The sequence below is a fragment of the Acanthopagrus latus genome, chromosome 14 (genome assembly GCF_904848185.1).
Source record: "Acanthopagrus latus isolate v.2019 chromosome 14, fAcaLat1.1, whole genome shotgun sequence".
Taxonomy (NCBI): domain Eukaryota; kingdom Metazoa; phylum Chordata; class Actinopteri; order Spariformes; family Sparidae; genus Acanthopagrus; species Acanthopagrus latus.
The window spans coordinates 4,431,754-4,449,882 of NC_051052.1; the positions used below are offsets into that span (position 1 = coordinate 4,431,754).

The 18,129-nt window shown below is 42.0% G+C and overlaps 1 protein-coding gene and 1 long non-coding RNA gene across 4 annotated transcripts; one reads left to right on the forward strand and one right to left on the reverse strand.

The window, feature by feature from the left end:
* Window positions 1-2,442: 2,442 nt before the first annotated feature.
* Window positions 2,443-3,569, forward strand: LOC119032098. 2 transcript variants are annotated; one of them, XR_005078772.1, is made up of 5 exons: window positions 2,443-2,733; window positions 2,836-2,906; window positions 3,023-3,106; window positions 3,218-3,267; window positions 3,465-3,569. It is a non-coding gene; the product is annotated as an uncharacterized LOC119032098 (long non-coding RNA). The 2 variants fall into 2 exon arrangements; XR_005078771.1 differs by having other exon boundaries at window positions 2,443-2,906.
* A 5,239-nt stretch (window positions 3,570-8,808) lies between these two features.
* ccdc107 (coiled-coil domain containing 107) lies at window positions 8,809-17,380 on the reverse strand. 2 transcript variants are annotated; one of them, XR_005079017.1, is made up of 7 exons: window positions 17,033-17,380; window positions 15,808-16,025; window positions 15,660-15,729; window positions 15,420-15,510; window positions 13,981-14,090; window positions 9,860-11,806; window positions 8,809-9,751 (listed from the first exon to the last, which is right to left on the reverse strand). XR_005079017.1 is itself a non-coding variant. In XM_037122192.1 (6 exons), exons 1-6 carry the CDS (start codon window positions 17,172-17,174, stop codon window positions 11,412-11,414), a joined length of 1,026 nt encoding a protein of 341 aa, XP_036978087.1. In that variant the 5' UTR covers window positions 17,175-17,380; the 3' UTR covers window positions 8,809-11,411. The 2 variants fall into 2 exon arrangements, 1 of the variants encoding a protein (XP_036978087.1); XM_037122192.1 differs by having other exon boundaries at window positions 8,809-11,806.
* Window positions 17,381-18,129: the final 749 nt, after the last annotated feature.

Consider the following 18,129-nt stretch of genomic DNA (forward strand, 5'->3'; position numbering starts at 1 on the left):
TCCAGAAAAGGTGAATGTGCCTGTAGTGCTGATCACACTCACTCTTTCCATTTATTTATTAAGGCTCAGTCATGGTGCAGCAGGAGCTCTGCAGGTTTGTCAGTCAGCAAGAGAACTTAAAATTGGCATATTATTGAATGGAGTCTGGTGCAAATGTCAGCTTTCTAAAAGGTTTCTGAAGGAGTGTAAGATTTAGCTTTCAGACTTTTAGCAGGACAAACTGGGATTAGATATCAGTAGCTGAGTACATTTACTCAAGTACCGTACTTTGTAATTCATGTTGTATTTTCACAACTTCAGCTGTTTTGAGACAAAAGCTGGTGTTCTCACGGCAACCGGTGTGAATGTTTAACCGTTAATCTGGCTCCATCTCTCAGACAATAATATATTACAATTTTAAACTCTCTGATCCTTCATAGGCTCATCTATTATGAATCTAAAAAGAAATTCTGTTTATTTTGTGAGGGAGAAGTCAGGTCATTAATGACACTGAGCTGATTGCAAATATTCATTTCAGATGTAACTCAAATTAGTTTTAATAAGTTGATTTTGACTGAATTTCCTGTGTTTGACAATGACATGCAGTCGTAATTGTTGTGTTAAACCGTATACTGGCTTGATGTTGTGCACTCAGATGGCTCAGCGTACGGTGAGGAAGGCTATCCTCATCGAGGCCCTGCCCATCAGACCGCAGGACGCCCCCCTCAGGGTCCCAGCACCAGCCTCCCGCAGCAGCTGCCCAAAAAGGTCAGGTTGTTCCTCTCGCAGCTCTGCTTCTGACGCTACCGCTCGCTCCTCCTCTCGCCCTTCTTCGACCTCCTCCTCTCGCCCTTCTCATAGCTCCTCCTCTCGCCCTTCTCATAGCTCCTCCTCTCGCCCTACCTTGGGCCCTTCTTCGACCTCCTCCTCTCGCCCTTCTCATAGCTCCTCCTCTCGCCCTACCTTGGGCCCTTCTTCGACCTCCTCCTCTCGCCCTTCTTCTAACTCCTCATCTCGTCCTTCTTCTAGCTCCTCCTCTCACCCTTCTTCGACCTCCTCCTCTCGCCCTACCTCGGGCCCTTCTTTGACCTCCTCCTCTCACCCTTCTTCTAGCCCCTCCTCTCGGCCTACCTTGGGCCCTTCTTCGACCTCCTCCTCTCGCCCTTCTCATAGCTCCTCCTCTCGCCCTACCTTGGGCCCTTCTTCGACCTCCTCCTCTCGCCCTTCTTCTAACTCCTCATCTCGTCCTTCTTCGACCTCCTCCTCTCACCCTACCTCGGGCCCTTCTTTGACCTCCTCCTCTCGCCCTTCCTCTAACTCCTCCTCTCGCCCTTCTTATAACTCCTCCTTTCGCCCTTCTTCTAGCCCCTCCTCTCGCCCTACCTTGGGCCCTTGCTCTAGCTCCTCCTCTCACCCTTCTTCTAGCCCCTCCTCTCGCCCTACCTTGGGCCCTTCTTCAAGCTCTTCCTCTCCATCATGTTCTTCCCTGCATGGCACTTCCACCTCTTTGGTGTCCAGAGATCCTCCCAGGATCACTTCACGAAAGCGGCAGAAGGCGTTCACCTCTATGTGGCCTATACCTAAGGGGCCGTGTAGGCCTCAGCCTCCATGGAGCGGCCCTAAGCCAAGTTTAGTCCAGAAACAGCAGCTGTGGAGCGGCCCTGAGCCGGAGTGGGCGCGGAACGTAAGGCTGGACCTGGAGGCGAGGGATCAATATTTTAACAGGTGGTTCAAGAGGAGCGCAGAACCTGAAGGTGAGCCTGTTGGTGAGCCTCCAGGTAAGCGCTTCTGTCCCTCGAATTAAATTTCAATTCAGTTTATTTTTCTCATTGAACCAAACTAAAATCAATGAGAGTTTTATTTGATTGAATTGAATTGAATTTGTTCCAATGGGCTGAACCACTTTTTAAAATTTCTTTGTCGAGGTTCAAGGGAAGGCTCACCTCTTTACAGGGTGTGAGGATGCAAGGAAAGCAATTTATTTGAATTTATTTTAGTTGCCTTGTATTTAATTCCTTTGAATCTATTTTTTTTTTCAATTGATAGCTACGATATAAGAAGTGAAGGAGAAACAAGGAAAGCAATTTATTTGAATTTATTTTAGTTGCCTTGTTTTTACCTTCTTTGAACTGGTCTTATTTAAAATCAAAAGCTACAAAGTAAGAGGCGAAGGAGAAATAAGGAAAGAAGTTTATTTGAATTCATTTGAGTTGCCTTGTTTTCACCTTCTTTGATTCATATATTTGAATTAACTGCCTTTTATGTATTTGAGTTGAATTGCACTGTGTTGCGTCGTGTTGCGTTGCGGGATTGAAGGACCACATTTGTAAGAATAGTGTCCTTGAAGAAGAAGAAGAAGAAGAAGAAGAAGAAGAAGAAGAAGAAGAAACAATAGAAGAAGAAGAAACAATAGATGAAGAAGAAGAAGAAGAAACAATAGAAGAAGAAGAAACAATAGAAGAAGAAGAAACAATAGAAGAAGAAGAAGAAACAATAGAAGAAGAGACAAAGGCAGGACAGGAAGTCACAATCAAAGGAGAGAAGAGGGGAGAAACAGAGGACAAACCAGAAAAAACACAAGAAGAGATGCAGAGGAACAGATGGGAAAATAACGTTTCAAAGAAATGAAATAAACAAGAGAGGGTGTGATTGGGAATTAGACTCGGTCATGAAGAGAGGAGAAGAAACACGATGATATGTGAAGAGACAAGAAAAGAATAAAGAACAAGGAGTGTGAATCTTCTCATGTAAAAGGTAATTATTACATGTTCATATCAGATTTCATGCAGTATTTAACTATGACTCTATGACTATTGTTCGTGATATGTAAACAGCTGTCTTTCATCTGTCTTTTAGAAAGGAAAGAAGAGACTGAAAGGACGGGGAGGGATGGTGGGCAATATCAAGTGTGAACCCCCATACAAAAGGTAAATCAATGTTAAAATATTATTTCATCAATTGTGTCAAAATGTATGATCAGCTGATCTGGTTGCTGATATTTTGTACTTTAATTCTCCCTGTCTCCTATTTGTCTTTAACACAGAGGAGAGGAAGTGGAGGAGGAGAGGAGGTGAAGAGGAGAGGGGAGGATGCCAGAGGTCAACAGGAAGTCTCTCTGATGCAAATGGTAAATATTCATTTCTTGTGTCTCACAGTTAATTTAATAAAGAAATGATTTACTGACCTGGTTCCAGATATCTTTAACTGTAACTAACTTTATCTTCCTTTTGTCCTCTAGAGGAGAGCGGAGGAAAGGAGATGAGAAGGGATGGAAAAAGCCTGAAAATGGTAAAAAAAAATCAACTCATTTATTAAAATCGTCAGAACTCATTTAGCGTGCAGTCATCCAACTAAGTAACCAAACTTGCTCAACTATGTCATCAAACTATGCCTGCCAGATAAAATGACTGAATCAGATCGCAGAACGATGAATTCAATAAGTCAGGAGCGCAACAATCATCTGAGTTAATATGCTTTCTTTACAGCTCGACCGAACTTCAGAAGCTGCCAGGAGTGAAACTCATCTCGCCACAGTGATTTTTGACACAATCAAACACTAAACATGTGTTTCCAATAAAAAGTCAAAACGAGAGGAAATGTTTCAGTTTGGTTTCTGAGGTTTAGGTCTCACCTCATGTTGTTAATGGCTTTGTGTGTTGGGGGAAAATTCTGCCACCCTCAAAAAATATTTTTCAAAAAAGAAAAGCTTTTGGTCCATGAGTAGATATGCACTTGTTGTCTGGCAGGAAGAACATAGTCCAACATGAAACTCTTAACAAGGTCTGTGGATTATTTTGAGTAACTGGGTCATGACTTCTGGAAAGAGACAATACTGTTCAACATAGATTTTCTAAGCTTTGAAGACCACAAGACAAGTGTCATCTAATTCCAATATATTCAAGAGAAGGCAGACAAGTTAGAGGAAACGATGACTTTTTAAATTTCGGAGTGAACTGCCCCTTTAATCTCTGGCACAGAAAAGCCTAAGATGCATTTGTGGAGTGGAGGAGACCAGAGATGGAATGTGGAGTCAGAAGTATGTTTGTCAAACATTATTCGTTCCACCATTTCAATCGGCTCTTTTTAGATGTGAACCTAAAATGGGAAGAATGTGAAGCCTGAAAATACATTTGTTCAATTTCGAAAAATTCAGGGTATTTTTGTTGGTGAGGACAATTCATGTTTTTCAGAAATTTGGGGAGGGATCTGCACCCATGACTGTATGTAACAATAGCCGCAGTTTTTATCCTCTGTTGTGAAAATGTGTCAAGCTACTGTGAGGGCAGAGGAGTGGGAAGAAGCTACGTCGCAGTTGAAACGAATGTCAGTGTTGAAACGGCCAGGACAGCTAAGAGTGACAGATGGTTTCAGTGAGGGTCGGGGTTTATCCACTCAGCTTCCACTGAACTACACTGAAATGCAAACAAGCAAACTGCTGCAGCTCCTCGGAACCCAAAGAATGTTTGCTCCTATGATCAGCGGCGGTCTTGAGTCGAGCTTTATAGATGTTGATGTGGCTGACTCCAGTCCAGTGCATGCAAGTCTAACAAGCTGGTGATGCATGGAGCATTGTCCTGCTTTGGAGGGCTTTGCCATTAGGGTGTATGTTACTGTGTACCACAGTGTATAATTATACTTATACCTATACTGCTTGCTGCACGTTCTAATAACCTGAGAAGACATTGTGGTAACGACTTGTCAATGTGAACGTTGACACGCTGCTTTATGGTCCATTTTACTCTAAATGGGACCATAATTTTCCAAATCGACAATAAGCTGTATCGAAGAAAACTATAAACTAGCAACTGAGACCAGAGAGAAGTAGGGTCATTTTCTCATAAGCTCACATACAATCAGACTTCTTTTTGCAACCAGTGTCACCCCCTGCTGGCTATTAAAAAGAATGCAGGTTTAAGGCTCTTCCATGTTGTCTATTGTTTTGTACAGTCAGTGTGTTCGAGGCTGTATTGCTTTATTTAACCTCAGTATTTGTTGACAATGACAATGACGTTGAGTCTAATCTGATCTAATCGAATCTATGCCACCAGTATTTATGGTATACAATACTGAAAGTAGCCGTACTGTGTGTATAATTCTGACCCGTTTTGTCAAATTAAGACCCACAAAAAATGCATCAAATGCAATAAACTATTTTGGTTTAATATGTAAAATACTTTCCATAAGCAATATGTGCAGAATCACTTTCAGGGATCACTGATCCCTCAGAAGTGTATGTAAACAACTGACCTCAACTGGGATCACTTCAGCAGTGAACCCAGTGTTCCACGTCAAAATAACAATCTGTTCAGCACTCTGTTAAAACTGCATAAATTGTAAATGGATTTGGCCTTTTAGCTTGAGTGAAGTAGTGTGGTTTCCAGTGCACCTGGCGGTTCTGCTGTGGAGTCCCTGAAAGAAAATGTATAGTGTAAGCACAGGGAGGTCAATTTAGGTCATGCGGTATGCGTCCACTTTGGAAAAACCTCTACTATTACTCATTTTCCACGACCTGCTGCTTCCCATTTCAATTTAATATGAACCAGCTGGTGAGTTTTGAAATTGGGGTGTTGAGGCCTTTTAATGTTTCTGCTAATGAGGCCATTCATCACAGAAGATGAAGTATTTGGGACTGTAGTGGGTCAAGACAGTCCTTGCCTATAAACAGCCATCCTTGCAGCTGACCGATACAGGAAGCAAAATAGCAGTCTCCTCACTCCCCCCCCCCCTGTAATATCTTCACTAAAAATAGAGCAGCCAGATTGCTGATCTTTATCGGGAACTGGAGAGTAAAAAAAAAAAGAGAGAGAGAGAGAGAGGATTGGAAAGCCAAGGTCCTTGGCTAGTCCATTTTCCCCAAGTAGAGCCATCGGATGAGTCCCCGAGGGGGCTGAAGGCTAGACGGGCAGCCTTGGCTGGTTTCAATTCAGGTTCACAGCTAACATCAATCAGAAATGCAAGCATAGGGTATAATTCAAGTTCAGTGTTTTCTAAGTGGAGGATTTTTGTGATTTCAATTGGTTTCAACCAGTATTGCATCATGAGAAAAGCTCAGTAAAATAAAAACAGGATCCAGGCCACAGTAGAGGACGGAATCCTCCACATTCACACTCCACAAAAAGCTGGATTCTTTATTGAAAATGCTAAGGCAACGGGACAAAAGACATTTCGGTCAGTAGAATAAAGACAAGTGAATGATCGTATCGCAGTTCGAGCTTCGGACGACTTAATTGGACGATGACACTATTGAAATGCATTCCTTTCACTGAGCTCCGGAGCAGCGACCTTGTCAGACGGGGAGGCTGGGGAGAGTTTGCTGCCCTTTCGGTCTGAACTTTCCGTTACCACCCTGAGCAGACTGTCTCCTGGCTTCATATCTGATGAAGCAACAATACCTCTGCCGCCCTCCCAGAGGTCTGACAACACAATCCTGCTGACTTTGAAGACATCCAGGGGGCCGAAAGGACATGTCTTTGTCTGAAACCTGAAATAAAAAAAAATTTAAAAAACGCTGCTGTTTCAAATGCCTCTTCCAATAATGACAAAAAAAAATAAAAATGAAACGCTCACATTTTATTTTCATCACAGGAAGAGGGCAAGAAGGAACCACACGATGGCCGAATAAGCCTTCTGTACTGTTTACTTCCAGTATGACCACTTTGTCGTCACATGAAGCCACACACATGTTTAAAGGGTTAATCCTGTGTTTTTGTGTTGCGCTACCATGAAGGTGGGAGGAAGGTGAACCAGAGCACGGTCAACATTTACCGCAGCAGAGGTTGAGATAAGTTTCAGTTTATGGTGCAAGGTCCAGTGGCCCTCTGTCCTACATTTCCCTACATGCTCCTCGATAGCACCTTTGCTTTAGAGTTTCCTTTCCACGTGATAGTTCACATCTTTCAAGCACTTGCCACCTTGTTGTAACGCAGGCTGTCTGTCTGTTGAAAAACCTGTAGAAACTAGACAATTAGAACAAGACCAGCACAACTGATGACATTAACCAGGGGGAAACCAAAGAAGTGTCCCTTTAATTTTCAAGTGACTCTGTACCTGAGTAACTGATTCAAAGGTATTTTGTTAAGTTTTCGTGCAAACAAATTATTAATATCATTGTGTTTTGCGCTCAAGGCCAAACCTTGATTGCTGTATCTGCCAGAGGATAAAGAAAAAATAGAAGGAGGATTAGTTAGTAGTTAGTTGATTAGTTTAATTAACTCACAGTGAAATGGACTAAAATACAATTTAAACTATCCTGTGGGTTTTTTGTTTGTTTGTTTGTTTGTTTTATAGCCCATAGCTGTTTTTTTTACTATTCTGTACATTTCCACAAACACAGGGGGAACTTCAGTAGGTCTGCATATATAGTTCTGTTTTGCTTTTCTATTTCTATCGATTTGTTGCTAGTTCTTTTGTTACATGAAATGCACCAAAACATGGCATCATTGAAACGGAAATGCAGAATTTAATTACCATTTAGCTCATTTAGGTCCATTGATAATCTTGATTGTCCTTGACCAGACAGATTCTGTTGGCGAAGGTAAAGGGGGGGAAATGTCTCTTTTGATAGCAAGGGTCGCTGACCCCTGCTCTAAGTCCATGACAGAGGTGATTTACCGCAGTTACCAGTTACAGCCTCATCACCAAAGAGCATGTAAACTGTGTCAATAAGCATAAAAAGTAATCCCGAGCACCCTGAACATTTCAGCTCATCCACATAAACATCCCTCAGAATGTTTTTTCGGTGGTTATAAGTCCAGTGGAGCCCTGAGGGGAGTGGTGCAGGGACTTCTTTATTTTATTTTTTTCCCGCAGCAGCCCGTGCAGACTCCAATCACACTCCGTGGAGTACAATGAAAAAGACATTATCCCTCTAACCACGGGCCCTTGTATGGAATTAGGGAGAAATCCCAAGGGAGGGAAAAAAAAAACTGAGCTGATTAAATGTTGCTTTCCCTTAATTGAGGGAGTCAAACTAATTTGCAATGAATCCCAGATCTTTTTGCCACCGCTGCACGAAAGGAAGCCATTAATAAACTCTGCGTGTCTAATTATAAGTTATGACAAGAGGGGGTGGCTTCATTTTCACCAGGATACTTTGGAGAAGTTCTCAAAGGTACTTAAATTATGCCGGAATTAATGAGGAGAGGAGCTTTTACTTTGATATGTTAATTGCGCACCATTTAATGATTAGACAGTCCTTCAGTTCATCTATTTTGATCTTTTTAAAGTCTGAAATTCGTGAAAACCAGTAGGTAATTAATAAGCTGATAAATAAATATACAGTTGATGTCTTTGAATTGTGTTCCTGTGGCGCCATCTGCAGGATACAAAGGGAACATCAACACTTCCCTCAGTTTAAGTATCCAAAAAGTGAGCTTGATACTCAAAGTATGTCAGCTGGAAAATTGTAATTGATTTGAAATTTGAAGTCCTAACTTTATTGCCCTATAGCTGCCCTCTTTACCTCTGATACTGCTTATTGTTATGCCAGATCACCCTTATAAATTTAGCATGGAACAGGATGGAGGAGCTACATTTACACATTCTGCCATAAACAAATCTGTGGTTTTAAGTGTCAGGCCACAGTTTCACAAGCATATGTAGATTGAAATTTAAATAAATCACCAACTCTTCAAAGAGACCAACAGCATTTTTTTTTAAGTCATTTTATTTTCCGTTTCCTCATTCAACCCCCCACCACCACCACCACCACATAAAACACACGACATTCAGCACAGAAATTAAATAAAGATTCAGGAAGAAGAACTGATACAAAACAATCTAAAAAATAAATAAATTAAGGCAAGGATTTGTGGGTTTTTTTCCAAGACGTGGCAATAAATTCAACGTGTTAAAAGCTCTTGCGTTGGAGCTCGGGACAACAGTGGAAAAACATGAAACCGACCCAAACGTTCTGCAGCGTCTACGGACCAATTATTTAAGGCAATGGCTGGTGGGCTTCACGACGACAAGAACATGACACAAGGAATGCTAGACTACTGGGGCATCTCATTTAGGCAAAAGTTATAAATTACTACTGTTTAATGTTGTTCAAGACACCTTTAACACATTTTATTACATCAACATTTGGGCTACTTTTATACAAAATGACTGTGACCTCAACTGTGCAATGATAATCTGTAACAGACAGGGACGTATGATGTAAAAATGATCACACATTGCAAGACTGATGGAACTCTAGTGATGCTGCAGTCTTAACTGCATGGATACACTTTTGGCTATTATTCATCATCAACACAAATTAAAAGCTTTTTTTTTCTAACATTTTTTTTTTTAAATCAGGACCTAAATCCACTGTATTTTGAAGTTTAGAGTTCGAGCACCCTGATGAGTGGCCTGATGTGTTACCCAACAATAAATGTCATGGAAACAACCTGAAACATCACACGTCCTCAAATCAGAATTAAAAAAAAAAAAAAACGAACAACAGATTGAGGTGCAAAAGCAAAATTGTAGCTGATCCATTTCCTACAATATTGGCATCCAACAAACATAAAAACATGCAATATAATGCAGTGATCTCGTAAAGGTACAAAAATGTAATGCGAGTTAATGATTGTCATTTTCCTATTGAATACATAAATTAAAACATCATGCAGTCATACTGTGCAGAAGAATGTGAAAAACATGCAATTATGTATTTGATGTACCACCATGCCATAGGTGCCCGAATTCACGTGTGCAGTGCACATACAGTAATAATATTCTGCAGTCTGAGTAGGCTCGTCACATCCAGCAGCATTAGTGTCAATCCCTTTATGATAAAAAAAAATAAAAATAACGATAATTAGTATATATCAATAAAATAGGAAAGAAACATTATGGTAAGACTTGGATTTCATCACAAGATCACCCGTCTCACCGTTTCCTCACGCCGACCAGTGGAAGAGGGTGGCAGTGCAGGACGGTGCAGGGTTGAGATGCATCAATGTAAGCACTTTATCGAGACTTAACAGACGGAGAGGCTGAGTCATTACAAACACCCGGCATCCTGTGACATTTATCAAAGTGGAAAATTGACATCAAAAGACCTTCGTTGCAGAAGTTCTTAACTTGTCAGAGCTGGGAGAAAAGACAGGTGGAACTGATGATGTTAACTTCGTTAATTAATCCGTTTTGTTCCATGTAAGCGTCCAAGGAAGTCATGTCTGTGAGCAAGCATGCAGGAAAACAAGAGCCATGGGTACAGTTGTGTTTAACAAATTGTCCGCCATGAGAAGGGAACGATAAAGCCACAGGTGACGACGACCGCCGCCTCCTCCTCTGATGTAGCTCATACTCCTGAAATGTTTGGATTCCCCATTCAAGCAGGTGCAAACCTAAACTGATGATGAGCTAGTACAACAAAAACGTGAAGAGAAATTTCATTTCAATGGCGATAGTGTTAAAAAAATTAAAAAAAAAAAAAAAAATGATGGCGACAGGAAAGTGAAGGACAGAAGGGCTCTATTTCCAATTCCGCACAAAGACTAAAACAGGTAGCTCTACCCTGACTTTCTCTGTGGTTTTCCATTTCCTCTGTATTTTTGTGCACATGGTGCAAAAGCAAAAGGAGCAACGAGATGAGAGGTACACGCAGATGAGGCATTCCAGGGCAAAGTCTACATTCCAAATCACATACATTTAACTTTACTTTAGGGAGGCTACGGAGCTGTCCTTCAAGCTCATAACATCCTCCTCAGTCCTTGGCATTGCATTTACTTTGTCTGCGCTCTCTGAAGCTCAGTGAATGTGTTGGATCTTAAGTTCATATGCTGTTTGTTTTGTTTTTTTGGATGGAGTTTGGGCGAAGACCGCACCGAAAGTTTGATGTCTGTGGAACTGGGTGCGCACAAAAACATTTCCAACACTTAAAAATGCAATGTGTGGCAAGAGCGCAAAATCATGCATCCTCCAGACCCTGTGCACGTGATTCTGTGGGTGTACATGAACATGTGGAGATGAAAATCATCATCTTAAAAGACAGAATTTTGCTTTGGTTGTTACACTTGATTTGAGAAAAATTCATGCATCCGAGTCCCTCGAGGGGAATTATCTAATTTTTGCTGGAGAGTTTTAATACCTCATATTCGCTATTTGTCTTGTAACTGGCACAGCTGTTTCAATGGTACAAGATAAGTAACGTGGCCGACTGAGCAGACCGACACTTTGAACGATGATATCAGGTGCTCGTGGATATTTACGCCCGCGCTGACCTCGAGCACACGACGGAACAGTTTGTCTCGTCTTTGAGAGAGCAACGGGAAAATAGAGCCCCACTGTCTCTTTCCTTATGTGGTTATAGGTTTCTTATGAATGCAATATATGTTTTTGATAAATATGTAGACAGCCTTTTGCAATGAAAGCCTTTCACACAATAAATATTGAGAATAATCTGTCATGTTTCTGTACAGCACAGGAGTCCTGCGGAGAGTTTATTCGGGCCTGTTGCGTCGTCTGAGGCCTGACGCAGGCTGCTCCGCTCCAACCTCCTCAATGTTTGTCTCGCATGACTCCCCAGATGAAGGCGTGAGCTCGGAGTCCTCCAATCCTTCCTCCTCCTCCTCCTCCTCCTCCTCCTCCTCTTTGTTGTCGTTCTCTTCCTCCTCTGCTTCCCCGTCAGACTCCTCTGGCTGGAGCTCCTTCATCTCTTCGCCTTCTGTTGCGGCTTCATCTTTAGCTTCTAAGAGCTTCTGATAGACTCTTTCAGAAGCCTCTGCCTCTGGTCCTGTCGAGCTCTGTTTTTCCACCAGAGAAGCTTCCAGCGCAGACGTGTCATTGGCTCCAAGCGACTCGATGAGGTCGTCCAGATTTCGCCCGCAGGATGCCTCTGAAGGTCACAAAACCAGTGATAATGATTGTTAATCAACAGTAAAACTACATGTTTTAATTCTTAACTTAAAGTCATATTTACATGCAGTGACCCTGCTCAAAGAATAGCTGGACACAAAGGCCTGTTGCTAATAGCCGGGTGAAAACTCTGAGTAAGTAATAAGCAATTGCCTTCGATTTAACAGCTCATATAATACATTCAGTAATATATTAATCTATCATATCATAATCATACCCTGCTTCTTTTTCATAAGCAACACTGTTCTCATTTACTTTTTCCCCCCCGCTTTCTTTCCATGTTAAGTTACGTCAATAAAATTAAACACTTTCTGTAGTTTCCGGGAATGGAAAGAGTTCTGCCCTTTGAACTGCTCGACAGCTTCAATCGTGATACATTAAATGTGTAGGAAGTGTTCAGTTAATCTGAGTGAACAGTTCACCCAAACATGTAAACTGAGTCATCAAGTCAGGGGAAGTTATTTGGGGTCAAATCATCTCTGGAAACACGAGACTCTGCAGGTGCTTGACAGGAAACCGAACACTCATCACCATTTTCACTGCCCAAGAAATCTAATTTACTGAGCCAAGACGAGCTTATCAAATGTACAGACGCGTGCCTGGTGTGTTACTTTCAGTTTGCTTTTTCAGTCAGAGGGGCTCACACACTGAACAGTGTACCAACACTTACTGTATGTGAAACAGAACATGAAGTTCAAGTACATTTTACTTGTTCATTAAAAGATAATAATCAAGTGTGTGACCAAACTTTTCAAATATCATGAGGTGTCTTTTGTTTTAGCATGTTTAATGCATTGCCCTTGTTTTTAAGTGTTTAACATGTGATCTGCTAAATGTACAGATCTCAAATGGATTTCAAAGTACATTATTTACACCTTTTCAAGCTGAAATCTTCACCCGCATGTCTTTTTGAGCTTTCTGAGGCCTGGATTACATCTGAGGACTGTATGGAGCCATTTCATAGGACTATTCGGGTGCTTAGTTCCATTCTAAAACAAGTCCCCATCTCCTTCAGTTGTTTATCAGAATGCCGCAATGCTGTTTTGTTGTGTACTGCCAGAAAACTTTTGCGGACTATGAAACTTATAATGACTGAATTGTTTCCTTTTTGGGTGACCTTTCCCTTTGTAGTGATTGAAAAATCGCAAAAATTAAGAAACAATGAATCAATCAATGGCAAAAGAAAACAGTATTTTTTGTTATACAGGAGAAATTCATGGGAGTATGACATGACTGTTACTGTACTGATGAAATTAGTTCAGTGGAACAGATAAACATAAGCATGGGGGAAATGTGGAGTTTGGATAAACAGCGATATGTATACTTTGATATAGACAGAAAATCAAGAGCGAAAACTTGTCTCGAATACAACCATGTTTAAAACAAAGGTTTGCCTCCCTCTCACCTCAGATCAGTAAAGGCCACCATTTGAAAAAAAAGGCAGTATTTGATTCAGCTGAACTGAACTGTAGAGAAAAGGGACATCTGTATCCACCACGTGCAGTAAGAGCTCAGGAGTCGGCAGGTTTTCATTGAGGCCAAACACTTCAGTGGCAGTTTTGCTCGTCTTTGGTTGAAGGTGTGACAGTAAAATCAGTAGCTGTGGTGTTTGGTCGCAATGAAAACCTCCAGATTCTGAGAGGAAAGCAGAGAGGCACCACAGCTTATATATTATGATAGGAACTAACTAAATTAAGTAAATAGCTGCACAGAATTCGGAAACTATGGGAACAAGAGTTAGCATCACACGGTTTTATATATCACTCAGAACTACATGCAGGAAAAGCCAAGTGTGGGTTCAACCACATTCCTACGTGCAAATCAGATGTAAAACCCCTTTCTAGAGATGTGTCATATATTTCAAACTGTGGTATATAACAACATGACCATGACATGGCACGGCACAGCACGCGACCCTGATTCCAACCACCAACGTTTGTAACCCGTGATTGAAAACTGAGATATGGCTGAATGATCAGTACCAAACTTGATATCGCCATTTTGGATTTTCATTGGAAACATCTGTTGCCAAACGCCCACGGGGTTACTACAGAACTGTGATGCCTGAGCTGATTGAGTCCGACCAGAACACTGACGAGCAACAGTGGGAGTAGTGATTCCTAAAATCAGATTTGAGAGAGCTGATGGGCCCACCGTTGATGTTGAGCGGCGGACAGTCCATTCCTCTCTTCTTCATCAGGTACCGGATGGTCTGGAGTTGGGACATGATCTCGTTCTTCTGCTCCTGGGCCACCGACTTCACACTGAAGAGAGATGAGAGGTGAAAACTACATGAGGATGAAAACCGATTCATCTCAGAGGATTGTGATTCCTAGTTGGTAGCTGGGAGAGTACACCAGTTACGTTAGCACACCACACACTAGTTAGCTCGGCAGGCTAATTAGCTACTTTGGTGCTTGTCAAGAGGAGCTAGTTGAGGGTGATTATATGGTGGTTAAGCAGCACATTGACGGTGATGGCTACATGCTAGCTAACCTGACATGGTGTTAGCTGGTTGTGGCAGGTTAGCTACTAGCTGGTGATACTGTAGGCTACTTAGAGGATGCCCAACTGATAACCCCCTCAGGCATAGTCCACGTGTAGACAGGTATATTTAGTCTGTATCATCACACACAAATTCAGTTTGTTTCCACGTTCCTGTATTTAAAAGACAGATCAAGGGGCTGAATTCATGAAGTTTCTCATACTAGAGGGGATGTTATTAAGTTGCTATTGGTAAGACTACCACAATAGTTCAACTTTAAACATTATTTTATCAATAGGCGGTTTCATCTTCTTAGACATGTTTAGAGAAGAATTGTCAAAACTAATGTCTAAACTTTAAAAATGACTCATGAAAGGAAAGGTTTGACAATTGGGAAATACACTTAACTGCTTTCTTGCTAAGAGTCAAAAACTTTATCTGAAATCCAAACAAAGTCATTTTTTGGTATCACCATCATTTATAAATGGTACATTTAAAAGTTAATTCAACTTTAGTTAGTATTTTTATTCAACTGTTAACAAACAATAAAATAAAACATAATATGAAACATAAATTAACCATGAACAAAGTATTACAAACAGCAGTTGCAACTTTACAAAGAACAACTGCTTGATAAATGGTTTAGAAAGCATTTCATCTTCATTTATTGATGATGGTTATAGTAAAGTGTTACTTGTTGTCTTTTTGTAAGATTTTCTTTATTCTTAAATTAAAAGTAAATGTCTGCCAGCTCTGATCAAAAACAAAATGAAGTCTTTAGTGTTTCTGTGCAACTGGAAAAAAAAAACAAAAAACATCTGTTGTTTCAACATGCTCATTCCATCTCCTACACTTACTCTCTCTAAGCATATATTTACCATCTAAAACACAGAAAACTCTCCAACATTGTATATCTGAAATTAAAATAAATCAAAGATAATATGTTGTGACCTTATTTACACTGCAGGCTTGCTAAAAGCAAAGCGACAGAGACAGTGGTGAGCAGTGAAGTGAGGATCATGTTTCAGAACCACAAGTGCATGAACAAGGCGTGGCGCACTCGCCTGGAGAGCAAACTGTGTGCAAACTGATAATGATGTCAACTCACCAGTTAGTGAGCGGGTCCAGCTGGGTGAGGATGGAATTGAGCATCCTCTCCGTCTGCGCTAGCCTTTGTTCAAGCTCGTTCAGTTGGTTCTCTATGCAAAATCGCACACACAAGAGGAATAAAAACATTTACTCACCGAAACCAATTATATTTGGTTAGCATGGGTATACCTGGCACCTTATGTGTGAACAAAGAAAACACGCATATGCAAACAGAACCCCATTCACACGCGATACACACCTGCCTCCACTGATTTCTTGGCTCCTTTTGTAAATTTCTCCTTTTGTGCCTGGTCATCTGCCGACTTGATCTGTGAGTCAAAAAAGAACAATATCCATTCAGATAGTGCACATACTGGTCGATTCAACGTTCAGATTTATTTACGTACCTTCAGGAACTTATATGCTGCAAACACTCCGACGCCGATGGCGTAGAGAGGCATCAGCGTGAACACGTAGCCCTTGTTGTTGTTGGTTTTGTACTTGTCGCTCTTCAGCTCTTGCTCCATCAGCTTCTTCATCTGTTGCATGTTCTCGGGGGTCTGGGGTGAACCGGGGGCGTTCACGTTGATGGGCTGACCTCTCACTGCGCCGGGGCCTGTACTTGCTGCTCCAAGAACAACATGATGAGCACCAAAGAGGGGGACAGATTTTGAGAGTACGGTGAGGAAAGAGGCTTGTTATCTGGACATTTTGCAACATTATGTAGAAAAGTGGCATTTTGAGTAATTTGGGTCTTCAGTTTCTGAATGCAGCACCACTGTCATACACCCCTTTTCAAACAGTGGATCTGCAATAGAGCCGCAACCGAGGCTCGCCTCTGCACCGCCTTTGCTTGTTCATATTGAACCAAGCAGTGATGGCACAGAGCTGCTTGTTAAGATCGGTGGGGTTTCTTGTCTAAACATGAATGCAATGCTGTGACCATACCCTCTCGCTGAAGTTAAACAGAGCAGAAACAAGTGATGGGGGTTGGATGCCTCTTGTCGGAGGCTTTCTGGATGATTTAACGTGAGGGATCAGCAACGGTTTGCTGGCGATAGAAATCACTCCGATCGGCTGTTCAGGCTAAACTCCGCAACTCACACCAAAGCAGTCTAGATGGATACGTAGCACTAGAGGCAGGAGGGAACATATGCAGTTTGATTTTAGGGTGAGCTGTCCCTTTAAAGGTGAGTTAGCCACAATGGCTTCCTGCTGACCCAAACAACTACAACCCCTCTGACATGTATGACATCAGGCAGCAGATGAGCCACAGCTGCAGGACACACACCCATCTCATAAGATGTGAATGACTATATTTATTTACTGTCCATCATCACTTCACTGCATGCAGTAGCGCGTGTTTAACAGTGGACTGCACCTTTAATGGACTGACTTCTTTTTCGACTTAAATGGCGCTGAACATGTGTAGTGAGCAACCACACGCTGGGTTCCGGTCGCTGTGCCGAAAAAACCCTTTTCTGCCCAGACCGTAAAGTGTGTGTAGACTTCTAGCAGCAGGAGTCCTTGTTTACATGCTAGCTACACGTAGAGTGGACGGAGGGCAGTAGCCATGTTAGCCGCCCCCCCCGTGTGACATGTTTCCCTCTGCGACGGCGGTGAGTGTCCTACCTTTCCTGCTGTAGCGGGAGTCGAATCTACTTTCCTTCGCTCCCGTCCCGCCGCCGACGCCGAACAACCTGGGCAGGACGACGAACGTGAATAGCACGGCCGTGAACGCCAGGGCGACCTGTTGTGATGTTGACAGGACCATTATCCTCGTCGTGGACCCGACACACCGGCTGAGGGGGAGCGAAGGCGGCCGCTGAGGGACGTGGCTGGAGAGAAGGTCACGCAGCGGGGAGACGACACCCTGCCACTCTCTTTTACAGCGAAACACTGAGGTTTGAAACCCAAAACCAGGCCGGCACACTCCCAACAGCTGTGCTCTGCTCCGCTCAGCTGCAATAACATGACATGGCTTCCGGGAACAAGGTTTTCAGAATAAAAGCGTCGACTGGGAAAAAACACTTCCGGTGTTCTCTTAAATAGAAATGGAAACTCCTGTGACCACTGCATGTATATATTTTTTGTATTTTTTATTTTTAAGATTTGAGATTTTATTAATATTAAGTTGTATATTTATGAATGAGAAAATGTTAAAAGAAATGAAAAAAATTGTGTGGAAATAAACGGGGGTGGGGGGGGGGACATGCCTGGTCTGCATGTCAAAGTGTCCTTGTGCAAGATACTGAACTCCAAAACTGCTCCTGATGTGCTGGTTGGCATCTTCCATAGCAGCCGCCACCATCAGGGTATGAATGTATGTATGAATTACTGTAAATCAATTTGGACTTAATGTCCTAAATGTAAATGAAAAGGTGTGCAAAGATCATGATAAATTGCTTGTGAGACGGAAAAGGAACATACACTCAACTGCTGAGGCGTCTTGTGTGATCCCCACCCATCACATCCTGTGAGGCAGGTCGCTTCCTGCTGGTGTATTATCAGTGCCATGCTGTTTGGAGATATTTCAGCATGTGGCAGCCGTTGATGGAGCCGTCTTTACTCCAAGAGATGGTGATTTAATATCCCAAGTGTTCTTTAATAGACCATGTGGAAGTCAAACGGATGGGAACACTGAGGAAAAGCTTGTGTGGTTTTGTGCATTAAGCCATTAAGTCATTAAGGGATTACACTTGGTGATGTAGTTTTTTTTGTTTTTTTTT